Source organism: Eurypyga helias, unplaced genomic scaffold, assembly GCF_000690775.1.
Source record: "Eurypyga helias isolate BGI_N326 unplaced genomic scaffold, ASM69077v1 scaffold18549, whole genome shotgun sequence".
Classification (NCBI taxonomy): Eukaryota; Metazoa; Chordata; class Aves; order Eurypygiformes; family Eurypygidae; genus Eurypyga; species Eurypyga helias.
In genome coordinates this window covers 45,759-58,068 of record NW_010270487.1, presented here as the reverse complement: position 1 = coordinate 58,068, position 12,310 = coordinate 45,759, and the positions used below count along the sequence as shown (strand labels likewise).

The 12,310-nt window shown below is 36.2% G+C and overlaps 1 protein-coding gene across 1 annotated transcript in view; it reads left to right on the top strand.

Moving 5' to 3' along the window:
- Positions 1 to 12,310, top strand: part of TMPRSS15 (transmembrane protease, serine 15) — a gene marked incomplete at its 5' end in the record, with an annotated part of 53,968 nt that overhangs the window by 27,957 nt on the left and 13,701 nt on the right. Inside the window, 5 exons of the mRNA XM_010158470.1 lie at positions 4,435 to 4,524; positions 5,796 to 5,921; positions 6,496 to 6,627; positions 8,969 to 9,076; positions 11,649 to 11,781. Coding sequence (XP_010156772.1) covers positions 4,435 to 4,524; positions 5,796 to 5,921; positions 6,496 to 6,627; positions 8,969 to 9,076; positions 11,649 to 11,781 — 589 coding nt within the window. The remainder of the gene's footprint in view (positions 1 to 4,434; positions 4,525 to 5,795; positions 5,922 to 6,495; positions 6,628 to 8,968; positions 9,077 to 11,648; positions 11,782 to 12,310) is intronic.

The window sequence follows — 12,310 nt, the reverse complement described above, 5'->3', positions numbered from 1 at the left end:
TCTTGTCCAGGTCAAGCAGAAGTCAATGAAACGTCTCTACCTATATCGCGTACGCGCTTCTCCAGGCGGGTTGTACTGCTTGATCCAGACCCATCATGCTGCAGAGTCTTCTGGAGGAAAGCAGAGAGACTTAAGCTTCCTCAAAACATTCCCGTTTCGTAGAGCTAGTTAGAAAAAACTCACTGAGAAAAATATGAAAAAATACCTGTAGCCATCTTCATTAATCTGGAAACTGTATACAAAACAATCAGGAAAGATTGCATAGAATGTTAACCATGTTCATGAACATTGAAAGCAAAACCAGGTGCAAATATGAATAGAGCTTGTGGAAAAAATAATTAAAATATCTGATAAGCCTTTGGAATTTATTTGAAAGAGGCATGAACCTTGTTGAAAGAAAAGCTACAAAAGACCTATTCACAGATGGCCTCAAATCATTAAAACAGTATGTTCCAGGACTGCCTCCTATTAGATTTACTGTCACTTAAAAAGCATAACTAGTTGCTTTCTTGACAGTATATCAAAAATTAAAATGATCTAAAGTTAAAATAATAGAAAAAGACTGTTTGAATTGTATTCACATTGAAGCACTGTATACTAATATTGCCGTTCTATTAAAACTATCACCTCTAAATCTTCTACATCAAGACAGGTTAGAAACCAATAAATTCTAAATATAAGAGCAAAATTCAGTTTTACACCTTCATCCTGAACTGCAGGGAGGTAAAATTCAATAAGGTGTCTCTTGTCATCAAAATTATATTTTAATAACATTAGCAGTTTCAGTCATAATTTAAATAAGTGGATTTTCAAATTTGTTTCCAGTTTTCATTCAAGTAATACTGTGAAGAGGGGCTGATGTTGCCACCTCCAGCCATCTTTCAGGTGCTGTGGGTAAATGCACCTCACAAACTAACATCAGTCTCATGATTATTGGTATAACACTCCTATAGTAAATAGCAGCTGAGTGGTACTATGAAAACACCACAAAGAAATACCATTCAAACTATAGATCGTTAACCACACTATGGTGATAAAGTTTCAATATTCAAAAAAGAAAGTGGTCATGTGGCGTATAACTACTTCTAAGATTAGATAGGATCCATACTGTCGTTCAATGTGATACAAAAGCACAGGCTAAGCTGTTGCGGGGGAAAGACTAACTTGCTTGTATAACTTTGTTGAGGCATGCTATGTATACGCTACCTGTTACCTGCTGAAGAAAAGTGAGTGTTATCCATCCTCTTCAAAGAAGTATGAAATCACTTTGATGGATGTGGTGCAAACTTACTAACACTAATGGTTTCGCTACAAATGTCATGTCTATAAACAAGAGATGAAAGCATTTGAGCTGAGCCAATTTCATTTGCTAGACTTAGAGCTTCAGTAAGAGGCAATGGCATGATTCACAGTGCCACAGAAGCTCATTGAAAAGTCAAAAAAAAAATATTTGGTAGTGGTAGGGAAGCTGGATTTGCTTTTGTCTTTTGCACAAGACTAAACTTTCACTTTCATCCAAAACAAAGATTTCTTTCATCTTCATATTCATTTATAACCTGTCTTTTAACATAAACAGCAGTGTGGAAATTACAGTGTAGATTGCACAGTTAAGATATGCATGTCAGTGTAAATTAAAGTTTTGGCTGAAATACAGAGGAATTTTTTCATGTCATATAACATGTTCTACAGTGTTGAGAAAATTGTCTATTATGCTCATGAAGGGACCAAGATTATTGGTGCTGATTGTTATTTGGTTCTCTAACGAGTGACTCTAAACATAAATTTATATAAAGATCACTGGAAATTTTTAAAATATTTTTTCCATACATGAGTAAAATCAATTACTTCTATTGTTTTTTCTCTGGAAAAGAAAGACCATTACTAATGTACCTTACATGTAGTCAACACGAGATCAGATTTCATCATGTTGCCCCTGTTCTGCTATTAAGAAAGGTTGTTTTGCTCTGTATCATCAGATGATACAAGCTAAGAATCACGTATTCTTCAAGCAGCTTTGCAATAGCTGTGTTTGTACGTGCAGTAATGTTTCATTTTAAAAAAGCCAATATAATATTTGTTGTTAATGGTATTTACAGAAAGTAGTCCTCCTTGGGAGGCATACAGCTGTAACATAATATACTTGTTAATCAATGTGTGATCATTAACAGTTCCTTTTCCTTTCAAAGAGTTCAACTTTTCTTGCCAGGAGTGATTTGGTGAAACAAAGTTCTGTAAGATGTCTATCATAAGAAAGTTCAAATCTTTCTTGTATGTAGTGGAGCTTCCTCCCAATAGGATTCAGTGGGCAAACTCAGTAGGACTTGCATCTTATGCAGTCCCCAACCAAGTGGCTCAGAGTATGCAATACTGACAGACATGATGAAACACATAATTTGAACCATAATGTGGGGCAGGGGGGAACAGTATTGAAGTATAGCCAAAGTCTGACGGTTAAAAAACAAATTTTACTTCAAAGAACAAAACAAAATTTGAACGGTAGTTTCTTCTTCCTTGACTTTTATTTCCTAAAGCAAATGGAGGAGCACTTTTTATATTTTAAGTAATTGAGAACAGTGTAAGGGGGAAAACACCAAAGTTTTTTCTGGTGGTACAGTTGAAGTGAAGTTAAATAATATTTCTCAAATGAAGTAAAGTTTTGGAATATGATGCTGAGATATTCTGGATGTAAACCAGCATCTAAACTCTATATTGAAAGAACATATTGAATATATAAATTCCAGTTAGCTATGTCTAAGTGTGCGAGTGTATATATGTGTGTACATACATATCTCCAATATTTGCTTTCAAATACATTTTATTCATTGAATCATAGAATGGTTTGGGTTGGAAGGGACCTTAAAGACCGTCTAGTTCCAACCCCCCTGCCATGGGTAGGGACACCTTCCACTAGACCAGGTTGCTCAAAGCCTCATCCAGCCCAGCCTTGAAGACAGCCAGGAATGGGGCATCCACAGCTTCTCTGGGCAACCAGTTCCAGTGCCTCACCACCCTCTCTGTGAAGAACTTCTTCCTGATATCTAATCTAAACCTCCCTGCTTTCAATTTAAACCTGTTACCCCTTGTCCTGTCACTTCAGGCCTTTGTAAAAAGTCCCCTCCCAGCTTCCTTGTAGGTTCTTTCTGGTACTGGAAGGCTGCAATAAGGTCTCCTTGGAGCCTTCTCTTCTCCAGGCTGAACAAGCCAAATTCTCTCAGCCTTTCTTCACAGCAAAAGTGCTCCAGCCCTCTGATCATAACAGGTCCCTGTCCTTCTTATGTTGAGGCCCTCAGAGCTGGATGCAGCACTCCAGGTGGGGTCTCACAAGAGCAGAGTACAGGGGCAGAATCACCTCCCTCGACCTGCTGCCCACGCTTCTCTGGATACAGCCCAAGTTACGGTTGGCTTTCTGGGCTGCCAGCGCACACTGCCGGCTCATGTTCCGTTTTTCATCCACCAGGAGCCCCAAGTCTTTCTCCTCGGGGCTGCTCTCAATCCATTCTCCACCCAGCCTGTACTTGTGCTTGGGATTGCCCTGAACCAGGTGCCTGTACCTTGCACGTGGCCTTGTTGAACTTCATGCGGTTAATTTTTATATATAAGTGCGTATACATATTTATGTTAAAAGACCTTTATTATTGGGACATTCGTTTGAAGGAAAAGCAAATGGCTACTTTTACCATTTACAAGGTTTAATTGTAAAAGTTTTTAGGGTCCTGATGAAATAAAAATAACAGAGTAAGGATTTCTTTTTTGCTGTAAAGTTTATTTGCTAGTTGACAAAATGGTCTTCGTACTTGAGTATTTCTGGTAATGCTGCAAGAAGGTCAATCAGATAATAAGCAAGGCATACAATGTAAGTGCATAAAGAAATTGTATTTAACGGGGGGGGGAGGGAACAACACTCCTTCTTTGACGTTTTCTAGCTTTTATATTAATGTACTAGTAAAGCATACAGTTGACTGTATCACATGCCTTTCTTCATATTTTCTGTCATGTGCACAGCTTGCAGACCAATAATCATCACACGAAGAACAGACTTTCCCTAACTACATGGGGATGATTTCTCACAGCCCCATCATGAATACAGTTCTGCACCTGGGCACTAGCACTTCACAAACAGCAAGATATGAACTATAGCTGTAGATAACACTATGGAATGAATTGTATATGTCAGAAGGTCTGACTTAGACACTGTAACTAGTAAGGACAGTGAATTTCTTACACACTTTGTCTCCTCAGTGCTTTTACCAGAGTGTTGTTTTCACAACTCATTATTCAAGTTTTAATGCAATGGCACCATAACTTAGTCCTTATAGTGATAAGTTAGCTTGAATATCCTCTTCATAAAATTATGTTTTCCAAATTACCTTTGTTACAATGTATTGCAAAAGTAAGACAATAGGTTAATTATATATTTGTGGGTTTTTTTCCCAGCTGACTGTGGAGGACCAGTTGAACTCTGGGAGCCAAACAGTACATTCAGCTCTGAAAACTTTCCAAACAATTACCCTAATCAAGCTTATTGTAAGTCTGTCTTCTCCAAGTCTTCAGAAGAAGTTTAGCCATATAGGTTAGGGATACTACATCTGTTTTCTCAAGTCCAATGCTTTCAAGCCAAATAAATCTAAGCTATATATGGTGGGATCATTTAACTGAAGTCTATATGGCACTAAGCAGAAGCTAAGGAATCGTGATTCATTGAAAAGTGATGAAGACATGCATTATGCTTTGAAATGGGTTCAGATAGACCAATTCCATCATGCCTATTATATCAAATATCTTTATGTCAATGCAACAACAGACAAGGTGCTGAAAATGTCCATTTTACCATTACAACTCAATGTATTTGCCATGTTAATATTATTTCATCTTTTAAATAGTTAACCTACTCTAGAGGCAAAGAATGTGTGTATGCATTTTTCAAGGGATCCTCTTTTTATTGAATGTTCCTTAACGTACTAGTGAAAAGACATTGTTATGCTATTGGTGTTACTTGATTTAGATTAAACTACAGCTGGCAAAACTGAAAATCTTCAAGGTGGTCCACTATGTGCTGTTGATGGATGAAGCAAGGAAGAGAACTTTGTCATTGCTTCTTAATGAAATTTTAATTATTCATTCCTTCACCTTTGACTAGAAAATTGTGTTGGTATGCTAGTCACAAGAGTTGTAATTTTGTGTTTCTGTCCCACTTGAGATATGACTCTAATTTCCAGGTATTAATTTCACAAGTTCCCAAATGAGGTTCCTACTACTGAGAAAACAGTTTTCATTCTATGAACAGATTAAAAAATGTTTGGTTTCTTCTACTTTCTTTACAAGATTTTAATAATATATGCACATGGATTAAATATGATAAAGCATAGGCTACCCAGAAGAAAATACTTCTTCTGTAAAAAGACATCTAACTTGAAAGACAGGCTTCTGTGACTGATTACAGAAATTATCTTACTACCAAATAAAATGTAAGTGACATTTACACAGTTACAAAAGAATAACCTTTCCTATTTTAGGGAAACTCATAACTGTCTTGAATGGTAAAAAAAATGAATGTGTTTTAGGAATCTAAATCCAGCTTTCAAAAGTGTTTCAGAGAATGAGAGTCAATTGAATTTTGGGTCTTGACAGCCTAACTTGCTTTTAAAGGTAAGATTTAGGCTTCTAAGTCTCCTAGGTGATTCTTAATAGTTTAGCAGAGATTTTTTTTTTTTCCCCCCAAAATCCTTCAACATGAAAATAACACAATAAATGTAACAACTGAAAAGGTGATTTTTGTGTGTGTTATTTTTTTCTAGGTGTGTGGTACATAAATGCTGAAAAGGGAAAAAACATTCAACTTCATTTTCAGGTTTTTGATCTGGAAAATATTCTTGATGTTGTTGAAGTCAGAGATGGCAGAGGACCAAATTCCTTACTTTTGGGCAAGTAACAGCGCTGGATACTAATATGAATATAATCACAGAATCATAGAATGGTTTGGGTTGGAAGGGACCTTAAAGATGATCTAGTTCCACCCCCCCCTGCTATGGGCAAGGACACCCTCCACTAGACCAACTTGCTCAGAGCCTCGTCCATCTGGACCAAACTGATAGATGTAATATAAAGAAAATTAATTCCCTCTGATTTCATTCTACATTTCTTCAAATTTTTGGGTCTCAGAAATTAGGAGGAAAACTTGACAAAGCATAATGTATGTGACATCGCATTTTCCATGTTTGCACACACTCAGCTTGCCATGGAATCCAAATGAAATTAAGTTCTCAGTAACTAAGATTGTTCATGAATGTGGACAAACAGAAGCATAATCTCTTACTCAAACCATATTTTTCTATACAGATGTGTCAAATTTGGAGTTGAGCTTTGATCATTGCAGTCTGGTAGCGGCTGGGGGAATAACTGTGTTTGTGTGATAGCAGTATTTGCTTTTGAACCCAAAACGTTTTGAAATACATAATAAAATTAGCTTAAATGTATTCATATTCTCCTGGAGAATAGCCGTCTATACAGGACAAGACCCATTGCTAGATGTCTTCTCTACAACAAACCAGATGACAGTAATCCTCCTTACAGACAAGTCTGCAACAAGGAAGGGATTTCTTGCAAACTTTACTACTGGATACCATCTAGGTAAGCATATGAACCCTTGTATTTAAGAGGTTATACCACTGGTCAAATACATTCAAAAGAAAGTGGAGAGTGGAAGGTGACTCTCAGCCCTTGATAAACAGATATATGAAAAATTTAAAGAGAAAAAGCCTGATGGCTACCCACACCTGCTTTATGTTTTCTAGAAAGAAAAGTGACGGTTTTGTTGTTTCAGTGTAAATGGACCAGTGTCTCTATCATCTGTGGCTCTGTGTGAAATTACATGAAGAATTGACTCAGTATTTTGACCGAAATATATTCAAATGTTAAGGTTACAAATATGAACTATTCCCTGTACAAGACCCAGAAAAGAACATGACTTTGTGACTCATTTGAAGATTTTATTAATGTGTGTTTAAATATGTTTGTAAAATATTTATTATTGGTCACATCCACTAGAAGAGAAAAATGTACATGGTAACTGATTACTATTTGCAGTATGTTCCTTCTTGCATCTTTAGAAATTTGGCCCTGAGCATGCAAAGGATCTGGAGAAAGTTAGTCTTTTAAATACTTGGACAGCAGTGTTGCTGGTCCCAGCCAGTCCCTTTCTGAAAGACTCTTGGTTTTGTTGGGGACTGTAATTAGACTTGTCACTCTCATAAGTAATGCAGCAATGAGCTCTCCAAAAACATTGAAAATGGAGCCAAATACTAAAGTACATGGAACAGTTTATGCTTACCAGGACAAATACTTACACTAACTCTAGGCCAAATCTTGCCAAAATTAATTAGAGGCTTTGTATTACTTCTGTGGAAGTCTGACAGCAGAAAAACAGAGAAAGAAAAAGCAGTATGTATTCAGAGATGTGTGAATACCATGCATTTGCATTAATAGAAAGTCAAGAAGAATCTATGTTCTTTTTCTTACTTTAAATATCATAAAAGGCAAGTGTCTCCCAGCACATTTAGCTAGCTGTAGCTTTTTTATAGATAATGTTAATCTTCTTAATCTTTAAAAAAAAATCTTAACCACTGATTTACCTTTGTAAAATCAACTCCATTTAGTCCCATTGTGCAAGACTAAGAGGTAGGTTTATATGGACATATGAACGTTTTGCTGCTTCTTATTCCATTTGTTCAGTCCAGCAATACTGTGCCCTTTATTTTTAGCTGGTTCAGCATCTTTGCTGAGCCAGCTTTGCTCATATTTTGTTGTAAAATAAAAATTAAGCTTAGCAAGGCAAAGTTCTCAAAGTGGCCATTGCCAGTTCTGGTTAAATATATTGAAAAGGTTCCATTTGCAAAAGAATTATGCTTATTCATGATCTTTACAGCCAAAGGACAAAGAATAATATTATTAGCATGCCTGCCCAAGGATAAAAGGATTGCCAGTAAATAAATTAATTTTATAATAAAAGCAGATTTTTCTTTGTATTTTATTTTTCCATGAAATATAAAGTTTTTTAAAAGGAATCATAATTTGAAAAGAAACACTTTTGTCAGTATGCAATATCATAAGAAAACCTGTCTAAATGAAAACTAAGTTCTATGGAAAATCTGACCAGTTATGGCCACTGAATATGTGAAAATATGGTTCAGGTCTTTTATAAACCATATTCTTTTGCTTCCATATTGTACAACAAGCCACGATGACTGACAAATGAATCATTTTATATGAATATTAAAAATTACAAAGCAAAGCAGTCATTTTGCCTTAAATAAGACTTCTAGGTAATTAAACATTTCAGTCAGTAAATCCAGGAAAGTAAAATAAAGAAAATAAACACTTTTTCAATAGAATTTAAATTTATGACTGTATATTTCATGTAAATATATAGGATGATGCCATCAAAAAACCACTTTGGACATGGAGAGAATTATAACTTTAGATTTACTGTCTATCTGATCTGCCTTTGTTACATAACTGGTACTGAAGTTGCTTAATCCTACTCTTGTGAATTCTTTCCTTTGTTTACTTCTGTCTCTTCTACCTTTCCTCCCTGACAGGTTTCAAAAGGAGACTCTTGTTTTTCAGTGCCTCTTTCATTGTATGTTTGACTTGACATGCTTTAAGGCCTAGACTTTTTCAAAAGTGCTGATCATCTGGAACTTGAAATCATTAGTCACTTGTGACAGGATTTGATCAGGGTTTGACTTTCATAAACTACAGTTGTAACATCATAGGCTTTATTCTTAATTAGTTTCTATTTATCTGAAAGTAATTGTTATTTTGAAAAAGAGATGGATAGGAAAGGAAACAAAAGGAAATTAAAGATTCTGCAACACTACCCACTCAATTTTTCTTTCAGGTGAACTGTATGATCTCCAGTGAACATAAACCCTCCTTGAATTAATTGTCCTTTCCTGTTTTCCTTCAGGAGGTTGTGCAGTTGACGAGCATCAGTGTGGGAGTGGGGAGTGTATACCATTGCTTAACCTCTGTGACAACCTGCCGCAGTGTGAAGATGGTTCTGATGAAGCAAAGTGCAGTAAGGTTTCCTTCATACAAAGAGAAGGAATGCATGCATATTTGGTAGAAATTGCATAGAAAAACACCCACAAAACCTCAGCTAGCATAAAACACTGCAGCTGCATGCAAGCCATGCCAATTTACACAGCAGCATCTGGTTGAGTTTGTCAGGGCCCAAAAAACCAGTCACTTTTATGAGACAGTGTGTGTAAGCTGGTGAAGATCTCTGGAAAATGTATAAAGTTCCTCTGTGCTTAAAACTGTGGCTGCTTATAATGGCCTCAAAATCAAATGAAAACTCATTACTCGCTTTCCTTCAGTATTCATATTGTATTCCCAAGTTCTATCCCTTTTTGCTATAATTTATTAGAGATTCACAGGAGTATAAATTCTGCAGTGTAGAGTCGTTTTGTTGGAAATTCCCAGATAGTCTTGGGTGTGAAGCCAAACTGCAGCACATGGCACCCTCCAGCCTGCATTGCCATAAGGTGAAGGGATGGTGCAGCTGCCGGAGCAGCATCCCTTGCTCACAGTGGGTGTGACGTTCCTACAAGGAGACCACAGCTGCTGTTGCTTAGTCCTCTGGTAAAATGGTTCTTTCCAAAAAGTAGGTGTACAGTATACGGCTTATTTTCACATGATGTGGGAAAAGCATTCTCTAAACAGTAATTTAAATATAAACCAGATGTTAAAATCATGCTGCTGGGTCTAGCACAGAGATTAAATTGCTGTTTCTGACAAAGTGCTGTTCTGACAATCTATTATGGAGCACAAATGAAAGAGTTAAAAGTTTTAAAGAGGACTTCTAGGAATCACATGTGTCCTTGTATGAGTGATGACAGTTCTCATTGATTTCAATGTCTTACATGCGCATACATATAGTTTGTATATATCACATATGGAAGTATATGTGTACATATATATATATGCCTGAAGGCATGGATTCACTGTTCACATTAGTGCAATTAGCTATACTCTTGCAAACATATTCTTCCTTTAAAATGCATAAAATAAAATTAACTTGAGCTTCTTCTTAAGCAAAGAGGACTTGAATGGATTTTTTCAGCCATTGCTAAAGTAGATCTGAACAAGATAACCATCACCTACATTAACATGATGTACATTTTCCCCAAGATTTATTTTGCCATAGATTGTCTATTACTTCATAACAAATTACCTCACATTACAGAATTGAGAGAATTGTTTCCAAAAACCCATTTAATCCAAACATGGAATGAATCAATCTAAGCCTTAAAATAAAATGAAAATTCAATTAGGCATCCTCACATTGAGCCTTTTCAGGGTCATTTGATCATTTTCCTGAAAACAATTTCAATTTCTTATCAGAAGTGGCATTTTAAACTACACAAACTGGTATTTTCAAATACTCCAACATCTGAAACTTTCCAGCAACTGTAAAGAAAAGCATAGGATATTTTTCCTTTGCAGTATTCTAAAATATATGACATCTGAATGAAGCAGTTGTTGAATGCTCAATGACTCTCTCATTCTTTACCAAAAACCTGTTTGGAGAAGAACATGGATCTGATAAGGAGAAAGGAAAAGGAATTACAGTTCAAGCTGAAGACAGGAGAGGTGTCAGAAGTAATTTGGCAAAATCTCTTAGTGCAAACAATTCTGAAATTTTTCAAGACTACTCAAAAATTTCTTATGACTGAGGTTTACCATTAATTGATCGCTGTATATCACTTGTTTAATTCATGCACTCTGGTTATAAAAGAGGCATTCCTACTTTTTTTTTTTTTTCTATAGTGGGTATGCTTTACATTTCTCTGGAAGTATTTTGGTGGAAAAAGATTTTCTAGAAAACTAGGGTTTAAAAAAAAAAAAGAAAATTTTGGCAAATAGTAGATTTTACATGCATTTTATGTTTTTCCCTGCTTTATGCTGGCAAGAGCTGTCATCTGTCTGAACCGCAGCTGTAGGTCTTGAGACATGTATGAAATTCTGTGACTTTCTTGAAACTTACGGTACAACTTCCTCAGTCACTATGCCAATAGCATGAGTTTTTTCCCAAATAATGAATTTCTGAATATTTTGTTTTGGGAAAAGTTTTGATAGAAAGATTGGTTTTCAGGAACATTATTTGTGTGTGTGTATTTTAACTAAAGCTGCAACAAAAACAGTGAAAATTCTCATAAAATTAGAACTGGAGAATCCTTTTTTTTTCTGTCGGGTCTAGTTTTAACCTTATTTGCAGTGTTACTCAGCATCGTGTAGCTACAGCTTCACACTGTATCTGGAAATTACATAATGCTGGCTAAGAAAAAACATTGGTAAGAGTTGACGGAAAATGTACTGTTTATTGTCTATTAGTGAGACATTTGCAAAATACAGGATAGGAAACTCTCCTGTGGCAGAAATATAGAATGAAATAACGACATTTCCTTCCTGTGGGAACACAAGATCCTGGAAATACTGGGTTTATTATTGCTGTAACATATTTTAACTTTTTATTGTTCTTTGCTGCAATAATAAATCTCTTTATATCACATTTCTGTTTGTTTTGGATGGAGAGAGAGGGTGGTTTCCCACCTATCTAAAATGCTTCTGTCCATTTTGGTCTACAGTGAGATTGTTTAATGGTTCTCTAAGTACCGAAGGGCTGGTACAGGCCAGGATTGGGAGAACGTGGCACCTGGCATGTGCAGATGATTGGAATGAACAAATTTCAGACAGTATTTGCCAGCTGCTGGGGTTAGGGTAAGTGAAAAAACATTCATTATCCTTATAACTTGTTTTCAGGTTTTTTGAGTCTGTATATTGATGTTTTCCTCATCATTTTACTGGTATCTTTACCATCAAAAAAAATGTCAAAAGCATTTTTCTGTGGCAAATGAAGTGCTTGGCGTGCCAACAAATTTATGAGTGTTGCAAACCCTCCTGTGATGGCATTCATCGCAGGATTGATGACTCTGAATATGGCAGATTAGGCATGAGGATACATATTGGAGAACCCTGGGAGACTGATGTAGAGGTATTAGTCTTTTATCACTTTATGTCATCATTTACGTCTTTTACGAAGATGGCTCAAGAGTAAGGCTGGAGCAAACAGCATCCTTGGCTGCTCTGCTATCACACTAATGTTCATTTCAAGTAAATTCAAGATAGTGACTTGGGTATTCTGCTATTGGGCTCCCAACACATTTCATACCTGTCATTAGACCTGAGCTGCTGGGAGAGGAAACTCTATTTCTCTTGAGGTATACTTGGAGTGGGGAGGAAGAAGAGA